General features: G+C 42.8%; 2 protein-coding genes across 2 annotated transcripts in view; one reads left to right on the top strand and one right to left on the bottom strand.

The window, feature by feature from the left end:
• The window catches only part of LOC121572623 (sushi, von Willebrand factor type A, EGF and pentraxin domain-containing protein 1), a 123,238-nt gene extending 121,825 nt beyond the window's left edge, over positions 1-1,413 (top strand). The window contains exon 50 of the mRNA XM_045225848.1: positions 1,123-1,413. Coding sequence (XP_045081783.1) covers positions 1,123-1,141 — 19 coding nt within the window. The 3' untranslated portion in view covers positions 1,142-1,413. The remainder of the gene's footprint in view (positions 1-1,122) is intronic.
• A 980-nt stretch (positions 1,414-2,393) lies between these two features.
• Positions 2,394-20,266, bottom strand: LOC121572197 (thioredoxin). The gene is made up of 5 exons (XM_041884129.2): positions 20,144-20,266; positions 10,320-10,424; positions 7,958-8,023; positions 2,995-3,060; positions 2,394-2,828 (listed from the first exon to the last, which is right to left on the bottom strand). Exons 1-5 carry the CDS (start codon positions 20,165-20,167, stop codon positions 2,763-2,765), a joined length of 327 nt encoding a protein of 108 aa, XP_041740063.2. The 5' UTR covers positions 20,168-20,266; the 3' UTR covers positions 2,394-2,762.
• Between the last annotated feature and the right edge of the window lie 1,624 nt (positions 20,267-21,890).

Genomic DNA, 21,890 nt, shown 5'->3' with positions numbered 1-21,890 from the left:
CACTTCCTCTTTCCCTGAATCAGGCTTTGTTTGTGTCTTTGTCATTATTTGAGACTCACCCTAGAACAATATTCCAAAGTGCACTATACAATCTCTCTGTAATGTGAGAGGGGGATAGGAGGAGCACTCTCACCAGACCTGGGTTCAAATACTATTTGAAATCATTTCACATACTTTACCAGTGCTTGATTGAGCTTTCCTGGCTTAATGGACCAATGGAATAGTCCCAAAACTGCAAACACCGCCCATCTGGCATTCTAGGCAGGCTAGAGCAAACACTCAAAGTATTTGAAAGATTTCAAATAGTAATTGAACCCAGGTCTGTCTCTGACCTCAGCTCTCCCTCTCACTCTGTTGGAGGTGGGCCAAGGTGTGGGTGGATAGACGAGGCCCAGTACTAACTCAGCACATATCTGATTAATGTGAAGTAGATATACAGTACCTGACTGACTGCACCACTCGAATACAGAAAGCTCTTCTCATCTGACCACGTCGATAAAGACAGGGTCAGGAATTTTTCCTGACAATGTAGATTCTTGAATTCTCTACCTATTTCTTTTTTTTAAAGTAAAAACTCAGTTTTGGGAGTCAGTTTTGGGAACTCCGTTGAGCAGTGGAGGCTGGTGGGAGGAGCTGTAGAAGGACGAGGTCATTGTAAAAGCTGTTTTGGAATTAATGTAATGGTATCAAACACAAAGATATGGAAACCACTTTTGACTCCGTTCCATTTAATCCATACCAGCCATAACAATGAGCCTGCCCTCCTATAGATCCTCCCAGCAGCCGCCACTGCCGTTGAGTCAGTTCCAATGTACAATAAAACTCAAGGCTGACAGGTATAACTGATTGAGTGAGAAACCACTCACTTCCGACTCCATGGAGTCCTCAGAGAACCACTTGGCTGAGTTACGCTGCAGGGCTATCCATTTATTGTGATGTCATTGTGCAGCTTACTTTCTCAACTTGGCTTTTTCAAACCCCAACAGTCAGCCCCAGATAGGACATCTATACTGGCTAATGGAAATGTTGTTCTCCATTTAAAAGCTCAGGCCAGAAAGAAAAGGGTTTGAAAATGCCATAAAAAAGCTGTAGTCTAATTTTATTTTTCTCTCAACTTTATAGGAAAAGGAAATCAGGATAATTTCCTTTTTAAGAAGACCATTCAGGTGAAAGATCTTGCTCTCGAAGGGAATTTTGTATAATTATTTCATAATTGTAAACCATGCAGTCTCTCCTCCTCTCAAAACACAAACCTGATACATTTTGTAAAATAAAGCTGTATTTTTTCATATAGAAAATCAACAGTATTAACTATATGCTGCTATATACTTGTATGATGTGTAAAAACTGTGATTGTCCAATGTATGTATAAACTATTCTCACGTTTTTATTAAAGCATAAAATACAATAGAATCTGTTCCATTCCCTCCTACTGTATATTTTTCAGATGCAAGCCTAGGTTAGCAAGTGATGAGCTATCTATGAATCTGACTCATTCAACAGTCTCATCTCTGGTGTTGGGTGTTGCTGTGATACTTAGGCATGTTTGTGGAAGGTCTAGGGCTTGCATCATTTACCCTCTCCTTCACTTTACTCTACTTCTTTAATGATGCTTCTAGTCAATATCCATAGTGCTTTAGATGCATAGGAGGAGAGGGAATAAAGTCCATAGTGCTTTAGATGCATAGGAGGAGAGGGAATAAAGTCCATAGTGCTTTAGATGCATAGGAGGAGAGGGAATAAAGTCCATAGTGCTTTAGATGCATAGGAGGAGAGGGAATAAATAGTCCATAGTGATTTAGAATTCACCATAAGTCTTAATGGTCTCTCCCTCCCTCTACTGTAGTTACTAAATTAGGCATTACATGATGCTTTAGAACGTATAGAATCTAAAAGGCCAAAACACACCCATTTCTAAAATCAATTTTATACCCTCAAAAAGGTCAAATAGGGGGTGCTTATATTTGACCTGTGTCACACATGTACAAGAGTGTAACCTGTGATGTGAAATGTGAAATGTTTTTTGCATCTCACTCCCCAAGAGACACCCACGGAGAGTGGAGTCACAGCAAGGGATTCATTATTGACGGAGACCCTCTAGCAATTAGGGTTAAGTGCCTTGCTCAAGGGCAGAGCGACAGATTTTTCACCTGGCAACGTTTTGGTTACTGGCCCAACGCTCTAACCGCTAAGCTACCTGCCTCCTCCTACTAAATCCAGATAAATGTTAGGTTATAAACAAACCATCCAGTTGTCATACATGCGCTCAAAATTCAAATCTAGAAGGTTAAATATACAAGTATTGACAACCGCATGCATAGTGCAACACTTACTGTATGTGTCCCAGCTGGTCTGTTAACTCATCCATGAAAAGCATGGGAACTCAAACAAAATTTCAGCATTAATCTTAAATTTATTGTCTGCAGCCACACAGAATACAAACAATACAACATGGCTCGAAGATATAAAAACAGGTTTATAATATGGTCATTTTAAAAGAGAAACTCCTTAGCTGAATAATAACATGACGTAATACTCATACACTGGATGTTTAGAGGCATGGTTTGGTCTGAACATTTAGAAAAGAAAAGTAAGATTATAGCCATTTTGATTTAAAACTGAACGTTGTATTGTACATATGGTGGAATCTTTCCGTCGAGAGAGAGTTGGAATATGGTGGAATTTCCTTCAAGAGGGAGTTGGAATATGTTTTATAGACATTGTTGGTGGTTGTTTTGGTTCAGTGTGTGGCAGCATTAGCCTCATGACCTCAGGGCATTGACCTTCTCCTCCAGCGTGGCTTGGTTGGCCCCGGAAAATTCATCCACCTGGGAACATCACTTACCATCACTTTCAATGTACTGTAGCAACTGTTCAAAAAAACATGGGCTAGTATAGTAGTAGAAACACTATACTACTAGGCCTATACTAAATCTAACACTGTCTTATTAGTCATAAAAAAAGGCAAAGGATCCATGAAAAGAAAATACTCACCTTTTCCCCATTCTTGTAGAAATGGAATGTAGGCATGCATTTGATGTCACAGTGTTTGGCCACATCCTACAGTAACAGAGAGAGTGAATGGTGATTTTAAACCCATTATCCATGGGGATAAGGAGTTATGATAAGAAGGTAGTAGTCCAAAAACAGTCTCAGTCTATAAAAAAAAACATCAATGTGGTTGAGTAACACCCAGTAAGGAAGGACTTAGTTAGGACAAACCTGTCCAGCCTATGCCTCAAGCCTTCTGTAATAAAGCAAATGAGTAGATCTTGGAAACCCCCACAAATACCCAACACAAAGCGACTCGCTGTAACCATAGCAACCCCTGTTTACTGCAACAACTTAGTACAATGTTGTAGAGCTGTCTAACCAGGAGTTGGAGTCGACTCTTGCATGACTCTCAAAACAGATGTGCACACACCACCTCATTATTGCAGTCCTACATTTGCTTCTAGAGGACTGACATGAGCATGATGCTGCCCATTTGCTCATCAACTTAGCCTATAAAAACGGCCTATTTTGTTTGAATATACAGTGAGGGAAAAAAGTATTTGATCCCCTGCTGATTTTGTACGTTTGCCCACTGACAAAGACATGATCAGTCTATAATTTTAATGGTAGGTTTATTTGAACAGTGAGACAAAATAACAAAGAAATCCAGAAAAACACATGTCAAAAATGTTATAAATTGATTTGCATTTTAATGAGGGAAATAAGTATTTGACCCCTCTGCAAAACATGACTTAGTACTTGGTGGCAAAACCCTTGTTGGCAATCACAGAGGTCAGACGTTTCTTGTAGTTGGCCACCAGGTTTGCACACATCTCAGGAGGGATTTTGTCCCACTCCTCTTTGCAGATCTTCAAGTCATTAAGGTTTCGAGGCTGACGTTTGGCAACTCGAACCTTCAGCTCCCTCCACAGATTTTCTATGGGATTAAGGTCTGGAGACTGGCTAGGCCACTCCAGGACCTTAATGTGCTTCTTCTTGAGCCACTCCTTTGTTGCCTTGGACGTGTGTTTTGGGTCATTGTCATGCTGGAATACCCATCCACGACCCATTTTCAATGCCCTGGCTGAGGGAAGGAGGTTCTCACCTAAGATTTGACGGTATGTGGCCCCGTCCATCGTCCCTTTGATGCGGTGAAGTTGTCCTGTCCCCTTAGCAGAAAAACACCCCCAAAGCATAATGTTTCCACCTCCATGTTTGACGGTGGTTATGGTGTTCTTGGGGTCATAGGCAGCATTCCTCCTCCTCCTCCAAACACGGCGAGTTGAGTTGATGCCAAATAGCTCAATTTTGGTCTCATCTGACCACAACACTTTTACCCAGTTCTCCTCTGAATCATTCAGATGTTCGTTGGAAAACTTCAGATAGCCCTGTATATGTGCTTTCTTGAGCAGGTGGACCTAGCGGGCGCTGCAGGATTTCAGTCCTTCACGGCATAGTGTGTTACCAATTGTTTTCTTGGTGACTATGGTCCCAGCTGCCTTGAGATCATTGACAATATCCTCCCGTGTAGTTCTGGGCTGATTCCTCACCGTTCTCATGATCACTGCAACTCCACGAGGTGAGATCTTGCATGGAGCCCCAGGCCGAGGGAGATTGACAGTTCTTTTGTGTTTCTTCCATTTGCAAATAATCGCACCAACTGTTGTCACCTTCTCACCAAGCTGCTTGGCGATGGTCTTGTAGCCCATTCCAGCCTTGTGTAGGTCTACAATCTTGTCCCTGACATCCTTGGAGAGCTCTTTGGTCTTGGCCATGGTGGAGAGTTTGGAATCTGATTGATTGATTGCTTCTGTGGACAGGTGTCTTTTATACAGGTAACAAGCTGAGATTAGGAGCACTCCCTTTAAGAGTGTGCTCCTAATCTCAGCTCGTTACCTGTATAAAAAGACACCTGGGAGCCAGAAATCTTTCTGATTGAGAGGGGGTCAAATACTTATTTCCCTCATTAAAATGCAAATCAATTTATAACATTTTTGACATGTGTTTTTCTGGATTTTTTTGTTGTTATTCTGTCTCTCACTGTTCAAATAAACCTACCATTAAAATTAGACTGATCATTTTTTGTCAGTGGGCAAACATACAAAATCAGCAGGGGTTCAAATACTTTTTTCCCCTCACTGTAGAAGGTGACATGTAAGAACAAGAATATTTCAGTGATATTTCTGCAGTGTGCATCCTTGACGGAGCCCATGGGATAATTTCAGGGCACTCTACGCTGAGCCTATTCTTTGCTATGTTACAGTCCTAGTCGGACAGGTATTACTAGAGAAGTTGGTTATGTAATTATTATCCAAGCATGTGCGTTATTCCGGAGGACGATTCACACAGGATTAGTTTTTACCAAACTGCCCCCTGTAGTCCACAGATGAGAAACTGGGGGAAAATAAAAAGTTATACCCTCCCATTCCTATTAACCATAGAGCTAATAATACTGCAAAAGTGAATGATTTGACTTACACACACTCCGCTCCATATAGGGGAGGCATAAAAAAAAAAAAAACTGCCCCCTTTATTTCTTAATTTTTTACAAATTGTATTGACCCCTCTGACGGAAACCTGGAGGTTTTTTACTGTAGGCGTGAAGAGATCTCAACGCCATGTCTAGATGACAATAGGCTACACTGATAACTGGTTCTTGGTTGCCAAATGTATAGGTGTCCCCACAATATTACAATTGGAGAGAATTGTTTAGGATCCATGGTAGACTTCCTTCCTAATAACAATGCACATCCTGCGGATTTCAGCTGCTGAACCCTATTTGCAAGTGAACTTGCCATTTCCAAAAAGTTTGGCGGGGATGTCCTGCTTTGCGATCTAATGCCTAGGATAGGGCTCTCCAACCCTGTTCGTGGAGCGCTACCATCCTGTAGGTTCACTCCAACCCTAATCTGGCGCATCTGATTAAATCATTAGCTGGTTGATAAGCTTAAAAATCAAGTTCGTTACAACTGCGGTTGAAGCCACAAAAAAAAAAAAAAATACAGGAAGGTAGCTCTCCAGGAACAGGGTTGGACAGCCATGACCTAGGACATCAACAGCCAGCCAGGGTTTCATTAAATAAGTGTGCAATAAAACTAATTGTCTTTTAGGCCTTAGCGATGTTCAACTTCAATTCACTGGCACTGTGAAGACTAGTTCACGCCTCGATCACAAAGATAGTGTTTGCATTTTGGTACACCAGAAGTACATTCATTTCCAATGGAACTCTTGCGTTTGCCTTGCAGCATTGCGTTGCAGAGGTAGTTGCAGTGCGTTCTGTGTGTTGCATACGTTGGATTTAGCGAACGTATGCGTCAAACTGTATGCGTAGACGGCTTGACAGAAATGGTAGCAGAAGGTGAATGTGGAACTTATGTTGCACACATATCCAGATGATGCTGCTTACCATTTTGCGCAATAACCCTGTAGGTGTGATCAAGGCATTAGCCATACTCATTGATAGCCTAATCCTACACTTTAATATACTTTTAGTGAATTTACGAGGCATTGCTAGACAAGACATTGTGAGATCGGATAGATCTTGGTAAACTGTGTCTATGCGCACGGTTCCGACGGCCTGTCCGGATCCCCGCTCTCCCTCGCCTGCCCTTTCTCTTCGCTATGAAAAAAACGGTAGCGTGTGTTGGTGTTCGAGCTGTTGCGTGTAGAATAGCTCAGCCTACTCATTGATGGTGAACTTGAGAGAGACATTGCAAGCCAAGAAATTGCGAAATACATCACTGTGACAGCCTACAGCCTACATCTTGATTACCGATGTATGGTTCTGACTGTCTGCCTGGTAGCCGACATGCCCTCCCATCTCGCTCTTTCCCCTCGCTAGCTGGCTCTTCTTTGCTGTAAAACATGCTATAGTTTGTGTAGGTTCCTCAGTTGCATAAATACTGAATCTTAGGAGTTGAGGAGTCGATTCCGAAGCTTGACACCCAGAAATGGGATTCGACGGGCGAGGATTATTTTGGAGTCGACTCCCCACCACTATTCCTAACTAAATGATCATCTCTCACACTGCAAGTGAGCCTAGTGTGGTTACCTAATAGGACAACATACACATTTGAGGTCTATTCAAATGGTACTAGGCAAGTCATCTCGCTTTACAAAGAGTTCTGTATTAGGGATATGACAATAAAAATAGATCGATAGATATCCATCCATCCATTTCGATTCTCGTTAAAACGATTTTAAAAAATAGATATAAAATTCCACGGCAATTCACAATGCAGCTGCGCTGCTGCCAGCAACGGTTTGGGTCTCACACGATGTGTCCCTTTTCAGATGGTTAAGTATTGCACCTTTACTAACATTACTGTACCTCAATTCCACCTCGCAAAGATTGCATTTCCTTCTCACTTAACTTCTTAAAGTATTGCTATACAAGACTTCGCTGCTGTAGCTTGCCTTTCTCTGCCATTTTTCCAAGTTAACGACGGCGATGTAGTGGTGGAGAGTCGACTCCAAAATAATTGATTCCTCGACTCCTTGCACATCGACTCCCGGTGTCGACTCTCATTTCTGAGTGTCAAGATTCGATTCCGCTAGGGTTGATTCCTAAGATTCAGTATTTGATTAGTTGCCATACTTCCGACAACAAACACTCCCATCGTTCATAGCAAGCTAGTGAGGGATGGAGAGAGAGGGGAGGGGCACAGTATAGGCAGGTCCCTCACGGGTGAAAAGAGTTCAATGTTTTTCCATTTGTGATCTCTTAAAAACGTTAAATTATCCCAATTTCATTTAAACGTTCACATCCCTAATCTGTATTCAAATACACACTAACTCTGCCGTTAGCACTGTATTTACAGACAGACAATCTGATAGCCATCCCAAAACCACTGGCTGCATTCCATCACTTCTAACGTTCAGTCCATGATGTCCAAGCTCTTTCAACAAGGAAGAACAGTCGTCCAATATTTGTGGATTTAACACACACAGCTATGTGACTCACCGCTGCCTCGTCGACGTCCACCTTGAGAAAAACCACATTTTTGTTCTCTGGTTTTTCCGACAGCCCCTGTACAGAAGTAGAGAGCAGAGGTTAAAAGGTCATGGATCAGCTAAACATCACCAATGGAAAAACAGGCCTAATACTGTACTGTATAGTGTCAACCAGATGACTTGGGCATAGCAGCTCATGCTCATAGATATATACATAACATACAAAAAGGGGTATTGATAGAGGACACACACCATTGATTTTTTACTTACACTACCACTAGTGCCATGTAATAAGAGTTTCAGAGGTGACAATGCATCCTTTGGATCAGTGTAACATGGGTTGCAGGCAGCAGTATCACATCTACAGCTGTGGTAGTGGTGTTAACATGCTTCATTTAGCCCCAAGCCATAATGCCCCAAGTCGTGTTCAACTGGACTGAAACAGCGAGGAACTACCTGGAGTTGTCCAATAGGAAACACCCATTTTGGTTTTCCGTTTAATTTCTAAATGTTTTGCTGGACAACATCGTCAGTGGGCTTTTGATTCATCATCGATCATTAGCATTCTGTTTAGAGACCATATTATGGGCCTTTCACTTGATAAGCGCAAGGCGCCGAGTCCTGGAGGAGGCTTTCCCGGCGGTCACCAAGACGACACCAAACACACGGCTCAGTCAGAGACAGGGTCAGTGTTCCAAATGCCACCCCATTCAGGGCACTACTTTGACCAGAGCCCATATGGACCATGGTCAAAAGTAGAACACTCTGTAGGGACTAGGGTGGCATTTGGGATGCACCCTGGGTTTTCCCATTATATCTCTGGCTCAGGCCAACCCCTTCAGATAACTCCCACTTGGCATGAGGCCTCTCACTGGCATTTATCAGACAGCTAGCAGAGGCTAGACGGTCGTTCCATGTCATTTCAGCGAACCATGACACCCACCATCTCCGATTGTTCTGAAATTGTTTCTGTAGTTAGAAAGAGATAAGATTAGCACTACTACAACATTTTATTGAAATATAATTTCATCTGAGCAATGAAGTTAATTGATTGCACCCAAATTGGCAATTTTAATTTAAGATTCATATAATGGCATGGGGTGTGTGTGTGTGTGGGGGGGTCCATGGGTGGCTTTTGACAATTTCTTTGGATTCCTCATGTCCAACTCATTGATAGAAAAAAAGTTTGGTCCAAATCAGATCTTAGGTACTATATTTATTGAATATTATATGAATCCTATCAATTAAAATGACCAATTTGGGTGCAATCAATTGGCTTAATTTCTCTGAGATCAAATTATATTTCAACAAAATAATGTTGCAGGAATGCTAATCTTATCTTTTCTAACAAATGATTTGAGAACAATCTGAGATGGGTGTCTAAATCCTCTTTCTTAAGCGTTTTGAGGTGGAATGACCCTAGGGACACGTCAAATAACATAATGGACACATAGATAGACATACACTACATGACCAAAAGTATGTGGACACCTGCTGGTCGAAAATCTCATTTCAAATTCATGGGCATTAATATGGAGTTGGTCCCCCCTTTGTTGCTACAACAGCCTCCACTCTTCTGGGAAGGTTTTCCACGAGATGTTGGAACATTGCTGTGGGGACTTGCTTCTATTCAGCCACAAGAGCATTGATGATGTTGGGCGATTAGGCCTGGCTCGCAGTCAGCGTTCCAATTAATCCCAAAGGTGTTCAATGGGGTTGAGGTCAGGGCTCTGTACAGGCCAGTCAAGTTCTTCCACACCGATCTCAACCAACCATTTCTGTATGGACCTCGCTTTGTGCACAGGGGCATTGTCATGCTGAAACAGGAAATGGCCTTCCACAAACTGTTGCCACGAAGTTGGAAGCACAGAATCGTCTAGAATGTTATTGTATGTAGCGTTAAGATTTCCCTTCACTGGAACTAAGGGGCCTAGCCCAAACCACTTCACGGCTGAGCCGTTGTTGCTCCTAGACGTTTCCACTTCAAACACCAGCACTTACAGTTGACCGGGGCAGCTCTAGCAGGGCTGAAATTTGACAAACTGACTTGTTGGAAAGTCATGGCATCCTATGCCGGTGCCACGTTGAAAGTCACTGAGCTCTTCAGTACAGGCCAGTCTACTTCCAATGTTTGTCTATGGAGATTGCATGACTGTGTGCTAAATTTTAAAAACACCTGTCAGCAACGGATGTGGCTGAAATAGCCAAATCCACTAATTTGAAGGGGTGTCCCTTAAGTGTATATTCTGCATCTGAAATGGCACCCTATTCCCTATATAGTGGACCTATGGACCCTGTCAAAAGTCATGTACTAAGGAATAGGTTGCCATTTCAGGTGCAGACAGATTTCTCTAGGTTGGTGGACCACTCACTTTGAAGAAGGGAGCAATGTTCTTGCAGGGGCCGCACCAGGTGGCTGTGAAGTCCACCACCACCAGCTTGTCTCCTGCCTCCTTCAGTGCATTGAGGAAGGAATCCTACAGAACAATAGAATATATAATAGGTTATTGGCCAAAAACAATGAGAATGGCATCCTACAGAGAATGTAGAATACTTTATTGGTTGTTGATAGGACCTTGCTTAGCGCCAGGACAATAAGAAACATACAGATATCTCAATCCGACAGTGAACTATAAAGTAAAACACAAAGTACACACTTTACAAGAAACACATCTGTAGACTAAGCAAATGTCTGTGCATCTTATAAGACCACACAATACCGTGATTTCAGAGGATTCATTCATCCCATGTCAAGATGATCACCACAGACATAAAAATAAAATTATTCAGGCTCGATTGATCAGATCCAGATCACAAGTCCTCCTGCTCATTACAGACTGATCAACCTGATTTTTACCAAAGGGAGAATTAAATCTACTAAAAGCCCACACTAATTCATATGTCGACTCATTTGAGGCTGGATCAGGAGGACCTCGATTGGTAGCTTATTTTAACACCACTGATGGGTTCTATTTTCTAATAATTGGATTGATGGGATGACTAACTTAGAAAGAATGCATTCTTGACTGGGCTAATGTAGGTTGTGACACCTGCTGTTTTAGGGGGTAAAGGGAGATAGGGATTTGTGTCTCCAGATACTGGAATATACTGGTTCTTTGTGATCTGTGAACCTTCCTTGGACATAGGAATGGTGTCTAAGGGAGCTGGCTCTTCTCACTATGACAGGTTGTTATGATAAACTTGTGCCTGGCAACAGTGTGCAACAAATGGAGCGCCGAGGAGATGGGACCAACCCCTGCGCCAACGGATTGGCTGAGTAAAGTTTAAACCACACTCAGTCCTTTACTCTGATTGGCCAACAGAGAGGTGGGAAACTCTCTCTGTCAGAGTATTTGAGCAACAATCTGAAACAATGGATTTAGTTCTCTGAAGTGCCCTGCGAGGTATTTCAAAGAGCCCGTATATACGAAACATCATATTTACCATTGAAGGTTTTTGCATTAATTAAAATAACTAGTATATCTTAGAAGTCGTGTTGACCTCTTTTGTTCCTAATACCAGATTTGAATTGACGCGACTTTGACACCACCCATAATGATTGGGTCAGATTCCATCTGCTCAACACTGAAATCAAAGACTAGCCTCTGCCTAGACAAATATGTACTCAAGGAGCCTAGCGTTACTCCTTTTAGGTCCAAGGACCAAATATGATATATTCAGAGGTAGACTGGCTCTGGCAGCTAAAACAGCCAAATACTCCACCTAAGTGCGAATCGATTCTAAATTGCGATACGGTTCTAGAAACGTAAAGGGCTTTATTTTCATTTCACATCAAAATAATTTCATTAATGCAAAACATACATTTACTGTACACGGTTTTAACCAGCTTCATCACATTTGCAGCCGACAGTATTTCAGTGACAACACATTTCTGGCAGCCTTCTTCCGTTACACACAGGTGTTCGGAGCATGCTACATAGCTAATTAGCACAGATGGTCCCTCGGTCTTCCGTCTGTCTTCCGTAAACACGCGCTGTAACATGGAGATATGGCCATGTGGGAACACGAACCTTATAAAAAGGTGTGTATCAATGTAATGTTTGTTTTTTTAATGATTTCTCGCTGATATGAAAGATAAGGTCCTTATGCTTCCAAAATCGTCCTGAAAGCAATGCGTGTTAATGTTCAGACCGAGCGTAGGGGAGCTTAACAAAACTCCCCCATACAGAAGACATATTCGTCCAATGAATTGTGTGTAATGTAATGGAACTGAGAGGCATGATCCAGGGCTAGCTTCTGCTCAGTCCCCAACAACCAGATATTCCAGTTTTCAGGGAAAATGGAACCGGAATGAGCCTGTGACATGGCATCTGCTTTTGGCGTTAACAAAGCGACACTCCATCTTAACTCCTCCTCCACATTTACTGGATTGGTTGAACAGTGCAGAAGAGAACCTCCCAACAGTTTTTTCCCCCTTCTCATTAAGACCAGTAGTGTATGCAAAATGTCCTTCCGTAGGAAGGCGGGGGGCAATTTCATGAATATTCTTGAGTCTCGACACAGAACGTCGGATGATTGGTGAAGCCTTCTTGGGTGCGTGACGTCACACAGATGCTCTACGGAGCCCTCTGTTTAGCTAGCTCATGCCGCCTGCATGAGCAGTTCGCACCGACCGAACGACTTGGAAAACCCAGCTTCAGCTTGATCACAAAATTAATTGGTTAATAAATTAAAGCCTCACCAGCTAGCTAACCAATCTATTTTAGTTTCACTGTCCATCATTCAAAAAAACAAGACCACTAATTGTTAGATTTACCTTACCACATATGGTATTTTATTTAACCAGGTAAGCCAGTTGAGAACAAGTTCTCATTTACAACTGCGACCTGGCCAAGATAAAGCAAAGCAGTGCGATAAAAACAACACAGAGTTACATATGGAATAAACAAAACGTACAGTCAATAACACAATAGAAAATCTATATACAGTGTGTGCAAATGTAGTAAGTTATGGAGGTAAGGCAATAAATAGGCCATAGTGCAAAATAATTACAATTTAGTATTAACACTGGAGTGATAGATAAATAACAATGTAAATAACAATATGGGGATGAGGTAGTTGGGTGGGCTAATTACAGATGGGCTGTGTACAGGTGCAGTGATCGGTAAGCTGCTCTGACAACTGATGCTTAAAGTTAGTGAGGGAGATAAGTGTCTCCAGCTTCAGAGATTTTTGCAGTTCGTTACAGTCATTGGCAGCAGAGAACTGGAAGGAATGGCGGCCAAAGGAGGTGTTGGCTTTGGGGATGACCAGTGAGATATACTTGCTGGAACGGATACTACGGGTGGGTGTTGCTATGGTGACCAATGATCTAAGATAAGGCAGGGATTTGCCTAGAAGTGATTTATAGATGACCTGGAGCCAGTGGGTATGGCGACAAATATGTAGTGAGGGCCAGCCAACGAGAGTGTACAGGTCACAACGGTGGGTAGTATATGGGGCTTTGGTGACAAAACGGATGGCTCTGTGATAGACTACATCCAATTTGCTGAGTAGAGTGTTGGAAGCTATTTTGTAAATGACGTCGCTGAAGTCAAGGATCGGTAGGATAGTCAGTTTTACGAGGGCATGTTTAGCAGCATGAGTGAAGGAGGCTTTGTTGCGAAATAGGAAGCCGATTCTAGATTTAACTTTGGATTGGAGATGCTTAATGTGAGTCTGGAAGGAGAGTTTACAGTCTAACCAGACACCTAGGTATTTGTAGTTGTCCACATATTCTAAGTCAGACCCGCCGAGAGTAGTGATTCTAGTCGGGCGGGCGCAAGCAGCGTTCGATTGAAGAGCATGCATTTAGTTTTACTAGCGTTTAAGAGCAGTTGGAGGCTACGGAAGGAGTGTTGTATGGCATTGAAGCTCGTTTGGAGGTTTGTTAACACAGTGTCCAATGAAGGGCCAGATGTATACAAAATGGGGTTGTCTGCGTAGAGGTGGATCTGAGAGTCACCTGCAGCAAGAGCGACATCATTGATATACACAGAGAATAGAGTCGGCCCGAGAATTGAACCCTGTGGCACCCCCATAAAGACTGCCAGTGGTCCAGACAACAGGCCCTCCGATTTGACACATTGAACTCTATTTGAAAAGTAGTTGGTGAACCAGGCGAGGCAGTCATTTGAGAAACCAAGGCTATTTAGTCTGCCAATAAGAATGCAGTGATTGACAGAGTCAAAAGCCTTGGCCAGGTCGATGAAGACGGCTGCACAGTACTGTCTTATCAATCGCGGTTATAATATCATTTAGGACCTTGAGCGTGGCTGAGGTGCACCCATGAACAGCTCGGAAACCAGATTGCATAGCGGAGAAGGTACGGTGGGATTCGAAATGGTCGGTGATCTGTTTGTTAACTTGGCCTTCAAATACTTTCGAAAGGCAGGGCAGGATGGATATAGGTCTGTAACAATTTGGATCTAGAGTGTCACCCCCTTTGAAGAGGGGGATGACCGCGGCAGCTTTCCAAATTCTGGGAATTTAAGACGATACGAAAGAGGTTGAACAGGCTAGTAATAGCGGTTGCGACAATTTCGGCGGATAATTTTAGAAAGGGTCCAGATTGTCTAGCCCAGCTGATTTGTAGGGGTCCAGATTTTGCAGCTCTTTCAGGACATCAGCTGTCTGAATTTGGGTGAAGGAGAAGTGGGGGGGGGCATGGGCAAGTTGCAGCGGAGGGTGCAGAGCTGGTGGTGATGTGTATTTTTAATAGACTATTAGGTGAAACTGAGTTAATCATCAACATATAGTTAACATTCTTTGTGGCTAACTGAATTGGGTCATTTCACTGTGTGTGTGGGTAAAAGAGGGAAGCTGACCCAGGGTCAAATTGCTTGCTCCATGGTTGTCTTATCATATCAGAGACTGAAACTGGCTTGGGCCTTTTGATGCTATCTTCAAACACAGAGAAAAGAGCCAGGGTTGAACAGAGTTTAAACTAAACATGAGTGTTTTTGCAAGATAAGGATTGATTGTAGTACTCTGAACTTAATGAAAGTCTAATTTAGCAACCCTCAGAGACAAAGGAAGTGGGCGGAGCAATAAAAGAGCGGGAAACTGAAGAGGGCACTATATAAGATGGAGAGAGAGAGTAAGAGTGGGTTCCAATCTGCAGATTGACCTGGCTTTGTTGAATTAAAAATAAAGTCAATATTGATGCAACAAAAACTCTGTAAGACCTTTGATTTCTAATAAAGTATTGTGGTCATTTTCCACAACAGTGGCCGGGGTAGGAGTAGCCAGGTGGAAAGCATGGCCAGCCGTAGCAAAATGCTTGTTGAAATTCTCGATTATCGTAGATTTACCGGTGGTGACAGTGTTTCCTAGCCTCAGTGCAGTGGGCAGCTGGGAGGAGGTGCTCTAATTCTCCATGGACTTTACAGTGTCCCAAAACGTTTTGGAGTTAGTGCTACAGGATGCACATTTCTGTTTGGAAAAGCTAGCCTTTGCTTTCCTAACTGATTGTGTATATTGGTTGCTGACTTCCCTGAAAAGTTGCATATCACGGGGGCTGTTCGATGCTAATGCAGTACGCCACAGGATGTTTGTGTGATGGTCAAGGGCAGTCAAGTCTGGGGTGAACCAGGGGCTATATCTGTTCTTAGTTATGAATGGGGCATGCTTATTTAAGATGGAGAGGAAAGCACTTTTGAAGAACATCCAGGCATCCTCTACTGACGGAATGAGGTCAATATCCATCCAGGATACCTGGGCCAGGTCAATTAGAAAGGCCTGCTCGCTGAAGTGTTTTAGGGAGCGTTTGACAGAGACGAGGGGTGGTCGTTTGACCGCGGACCCATTACGGACGCAGGCAATGAGGCAGTGATCGCTGAGATCCTGGTTGAAGACAGCGGAGGTGTATTTAGAGGGTCAATTAGTCAGGATGATATCTATGAGGGTGCCCAGGTTTACAGATTTAGGGTTGTACCTGGTAGGTTCCTTGATAATTTGTGTGAGATTGAGGGCATCTAGTTTAGATTGTAGGACGGCCGGGGTGTTAAGCATATCGCAGTTTAGGTCACCAAGCAGTACGAACTCTGAGGATAGATGGTGGGCAAACAATTCACATATGGTGTCCAGGGCATAACTGGGGGCTGAGGGGGGTCTGTAGCGAGCGGCAACAGTGAGAGACTTATTTCTGGAAAGGTGGATTTTTTGAAGTAGAAGCTCAAACTGTTTGGGCACAGACCTGGATAGTATGATAGAGCTCTGCAAGCTCTCTCTACAGTAGATTTCAACTCCGCCCCCTTTGGCAGTTCTATCTAGACGGAAAATGTTGTAGTTCGGGATGGAAATTTCGGAATTTTTGGTGGCCTTCCTAAGCCAGGATTCAGACACTGCTAGAACATCAGGGTTGGCAGAGTGTGCTAATGCAGTGAATAACTTAAAATTGGGGAGGAGTCTTCTGATGTTAACATGCAAGAAACCAAGGCTTTTACGGTTACAGAAGTCAACAAATGATAGCGCCTGGGGGGTAGGAGTGATACTGGGGGCTACAGGGCCTGGGTTAACCTCTACATCACCAGAGGAACAGAGGAGGAATAGAATTAGGATACGGCTAAAGGCTTTAAGAAGTGGTCTTCTAGGTCGTTGGGTACAGAGAATAAAAAAAGGGGCAGATTTCCGGGCGTTATAGAATAGATTCAAGGCATTATGTACAGACAAGTATATGGAAGGATAGGAGTACAGTGGAGGTACACCTAAGCATTGGGTAACTATGAAAGAGATAGCATCACTGGAGGTACCGATTGAGCCGGTCCTTGTTAGCTGGCTAGTTTCAGCCATAGGTTCTTGATAAAAATAAAGAAATAATAGAATCCATTCCACATTGAGTGAGGCGGGTTGCAGGAAAGTATATTTAGTTAAAGGATGGCTAGTGAGAGAGAAATATATACGAGTAAAAGACAAAAAAAAAGAGACTATTTATATGAGGAGACAACACAATCCACGACCGCACTACTACGCCATCTTGGATACAATGGCATGGGTTGCTTGATATGAGCAAGTTAACCCAAATATATCAAAGAATAGGTAATGCGTCCACAATTAGTTAGTGGCTACTGCCTGGCCAGTGATCTAGCTAACTACATTTAATTAGTGATCCTCCAAAATGTGGTGGTCAGTGGATAAACTAAGTTGAAGAGTTTAAAATGTTTGTTTGAAAATTAACTATCCGACAGTTATTGTTGCCCATGTTGTAATCATGTCTAACCAGTTGGCTAAGGTAGCCTGTGTGCCCATGAGCTGCCATGTGTAGATAGCTGGGTCTTTTGGCATCCACCATTAGCTAGCTAGTTGGCTACTGCATGGTCCCTTCTACTATAGCCATGACCCTACTTGCATGGCCATTGAGAGCAAGCATGCTAGATAGCCAGCAACATTTCAGTCAGTAGCTATCCAAAATGCGATGGTCACTGGATAAACTATGATTTGAACATATTTCTGAAAACATTTCTAACCCGCTGGCTCCTGAAGCCTAGTATGTCCCCATGAGCTCCGGAGTCTAGCCTAACGTTAGCTAGCTAGCTTCGAGAATTAGCTGAGCTTTTTTATAAGAAAATGGCTAATTTAAATCAAACACTGTAGCTAGCTATCCCTCCTTGGTGACAGTGTTATTTGGGCACAGGAATGTCAGATTTGTATTTAAAATGTTATATTAACTGTAATTTAAAATTGGTAGTTACTACTGGTTTCAGATTACCTGCCAGGTTTTGTGTTATGGTAAGATATCAACCAATCACCCGACAAGTTCTATGTCGAGAGAAATGAATATTCATGAAATTGCCCCCCGCCTTCCTACAGAAGGGAATTTTGCATAGGGGGATCTAGTTTCAGGTCTTTATTTTACGCCTGCTACATTACACAAGAGATCCACATAGCACGTTGGGGGTTATGAAACAATGAAAGCCCATTCATTTTCAATGAAGAAAGCAAAGTGGGCAGGGACCGTTGGGTAATGCCAGCATTGGCGAGGGACATGAATAGGGCGGGACCAAAGCTGAACTTTATGCAAATACTCAGCAACATCGCGTTTCTATTGACCAATCGAAGCTCACTATAGTTTCCAGACCCTCCTGGATTGGCTGTGGATACCTAGCACTACTTAGCCTGCTTGCTAGCACCAACATGAGGGCGAAGCAAGCGTGGCTATCCAAATTTATGCATTAACCAGTTAAATGTAATCGAAAATGTTATCTACGTAATCCCAAAAAGTAATGATTTATCATGAGAGGGCCATAATTAATAAACAACTAGTAATGCTGCATACTTAAAGAAAGGTTAAAAATCTCACCTTTCTGGTAAAAATTGTTATAAATTGCTGAGGTGTAGTCCATTTTGAGGACACAAGCTCAAGTACACTGTCCAGATATGATAGAAATATTAAATGTTTCAACAAAAATGTATAAATAAGGCTTGAAATGACATATGCTTTCTAAATATAGCATAATCAAATTATAAAATGACTAACTATAAGATTTCACCTTCATTATATCTGTAAAATGCATATTTGTATGTATAGGTTTAAAGGTCTCTATTGATCAAAAGGTCTGCCCCAATCGCTGTGAACGTCTCCCAGAGCTCTAGCTTGGCTTCCTGAACTCGTCTTTCATCTCATATTAATATTTTCCGTATATTACAAACAGAAAGTGTTTGTTTAAAATATATTAATTATTTTAGATGAATGGCTATAAATCGATCTCTGAATGTGCTACCGTGATGAAACCACTCTCCCCTGCTGCGCTGCGAATTAGGGTTCAGCCAGGAGTTGATGGAGTGTCTGAAGAGGGAATTAAATGGTAGGAGGGACATCCAAGCTTCAAGTGGCTTCAGATTTCACATCCTACATCACACAGGCTCAGAAAAAACACTGTGTCCGTGGGAACCAGGGCTATCACTCAATGCAAGCCATTTCGATCTATGGTGTCCACAGATCGATTCATAAGCAACTCTTAGATGTAAACCTGTTTTGGGGACCTTACATCTAAGAGGTTAGATGCACTATGCAGAAATGTCTAACAGTTTGCCTAATTGAGTGGAGCTCATGGGTGGGACTAAAAACAACAAGATAAAAAATGTAAAATATACTGTGTCCATAAAATTTATGTAAATTCAGAACTTCTGTGAAACAGCACAGTTAAAAAGCGGTTGAGGGTAGCTGAAGGATGGGATTAAAAACAAACAAAAGATAACTATTATAAAATACTATATATATTTTACGGACAGTGTATGTATAAACTAGGCGGCAGGTAGCCTAGCGGTTAGAGCGTTGGGCCAGTAACTGAAAGGTTGTTGGTTAGAATCCCCGAGCCGACAAGGCTCTGTCAATGTGCCCTTAAGCAAGGCACTTAACCCTAATTGCTCCTGTAAATCGCTCTGGATAAGAGCGTCTGCTAAATGACTAAAATGTAAATGTAAATAGAAGCCTACATGTTGTTGTCCATTAGTTTACTAAAATTAGGGAAAGGGTGGTAGGGTTAGGTTAAAATAAATTTTACAAAATATATGGGGGATTGGAAATGATGCAGACAATTACATTGATGGAAACTACAATCTGCAATATTAAAGCGGATCTACCCCCTAATTAAATATATATATGCCTAATTTCAGTTTGTGACAAAACAAGCAAGTATAGTATAGAGAATCATTGAAACATCTAATCCGCTGTGAACTATATTTTCCATGGAAAGTAAAAGATGTGAACACGAAAGCCTATAAGCATAGAAATAACACATATACAACAGATCTACCGCTTTTTAGACTTGCTTTCAATGAGTGACAGATTTATAACTCCCATTTCTATGTGAATTTGGTCTGGTCGCCCAAAAAATTACATATTGCCGTTTTAAAATAATCTCGGCCGTTAGGTTACCAAAGAAACAGTACAGTACGGTTTACAAACTGTGCAGAAACATTGCAACCATGACACAACACATAAACCTATTGAAGTCGAAGTTATCTGGATCATGTTACACATTAAATAGATAAACAAAACAAAAAACATTTGATCTAGCCATGTAGCGCTTTAGCCCGCAAACTACCGAGATGAACACTTTTCATTAGCCTTTAGGTAGCTAGCTATTATCGGTAAACTAGGAATTAACATTCGATGACAGGAGCTGCGACCTGGGGAACGCTCCAATGTAAACGCTCTAACCGCTTTAAAACGTCCAAGCTGAATATGTCTTACCTTATCTTCAATTACAAGCATCATGTTGATGGTGGTTGTTGACGGTCCGTAAAGTAACAACACACTCCTGTAAATTTCTGTGAAAGCAAGCGGTTTCCTGGGTGAAATGTGAAACAAACTGACTGGCTTGGTTTATAAACGCCGCTCATAAGCCCTGCCCTTCGTGACCAAATCCAACTGTTTGATCGGGATGATAAATATAAACATTGTAGCGTCTGCTGCATGCAATGTATAGGATACATTCTCAGAAATTGTCCTTATTGAACTGTTTTACGTAATTTTCATATTTTATGTGTAGTCTGCAAATCAAGTCTGCAAATTATTTGGGTCATGTGCAGGGGGTATTTGAACACATAGTATTTCCTAACAAGAATCAAAAGTGATCATACTTGGTTTGAAACAGTATATTATAAATACTTAATCTCATCTGCCCACGGGAGATTAATGAATACTGCATATTGTGTAGTTAGGCAACATGTACAGTAGTTTATTTCACAAGTAACAGTGACTTGACAAATTCCTGGTTTACTATGGGCATGGGATTGGTTGAGAGACCCGGTGATTCAGAAGCAGTGTCCAATAGCGTTGGAGCTGGGAAAGTGCATGCGCAGACTCTGGATTTATGCTGCATTCACATGCTAATCGGAAGTGGGAAACTCGAAAATGTCCGACTTTTCTAACTGATAGTAATACAAGTGCCGTGTTCAACCAGTTAGCAAGTCGGATATTTCAGAGTTTCCTACCTCTGACTAGTATGTGAACGCGGCATTAGGATTTGCTTATCAAATGTGAAAGGAACAGAGAGGAAGAGGCGAGAAGTGTGCAGCAGGGCATGAGATGAAGGAACGTGAAGTATCGGTGGAGAAAGGTGTGTGTGTGTAAATTGTAGGGGTTCCCATGGGGCTGGAGATAGGAGGTGTCAGGTGAGAGAAAGGCAGGTTGAGGTTGCCAGGGTAACAGTAGTACAGAAAACGTAATATGCTGAATATGCAGATCGGATTTTCCGGGTCTCATTGAGAGAGCTGCTCAACGGCTGGTAATAAGGCTGCCCCCTCTTCCCTCCGCACCGGAGGTTGATATGATGGAGGGCGGTCCTTATTCCAGGCCAAGGAAGGCGGCAGAGCCAGTGGCTCCTGCCATGCCTTCTTTGGCTAGGTACGTTGAGGGGCTCGTGGGAGGCACCTTTAGCGGCGCGTCGCCTGTAAAGCGTATCTCCCATTCACGAGAGTGGAAGGAAGGTTTCAGGGTCAGGAATCCCCAGGTTAGGGCGCCATGGCGGCGCATCTCGTACCGGGTTCGAGCCCTTGGCCCTCTTCCAAGAAGGCCACGTTGCCATCCCAGAAGGGACCGACTCACAGCGTCGCTGTTAGAGAAGTCCTTTGGGTTGGGAGCCCAAGCTGTAGCAGCTGCTAACAACATTGCCCTCTTGGCGGCCTCTCTGTCCCGTTTAACCACGGGCAAGACAGAGCTGGCACCGGAGGAGGTGGAGGAGGCGTCCAGAATTTCTGGCTCCATACTCCACATGACACAGGCGTCCGCAGTCTGCGCGGGGAGGTCCATGGCCACTTCGGTGGTCGGGAACGACACCTCTGGTTGTCCTTGACATCCATGAAAGAGGCAGACAGGACGTCTCTCTTGAACGCCCCCTCTCTGACGACGGCCTCTTTGGGGTCGCAGTCAGGAGGCGACGGAGCGTTTTCTAAGCTAGAGGAGGAGAAGAAGCAGCTGGCCAAGCACCTGCCGTTGG

Source organism: Coregonus clupeaformis, chromosome 16 (genome assembly GCF_020615455.1).
Source record: "Coregonus clupeaformis isolate EN_2021a chromosome 16, ASM2061545v1, whole genome shotgun sequence".
NCBI lineage: Eukaryota > Metazoa > Chordata > Actinopteri > Salmoniformes > Salmonidae > Coregonus > Coregonus clupeaformis.
Note: the sequence above shows the minus strand (reverse complement) of the source record. Positions and strands in the feature narration are given on the sequence as shown.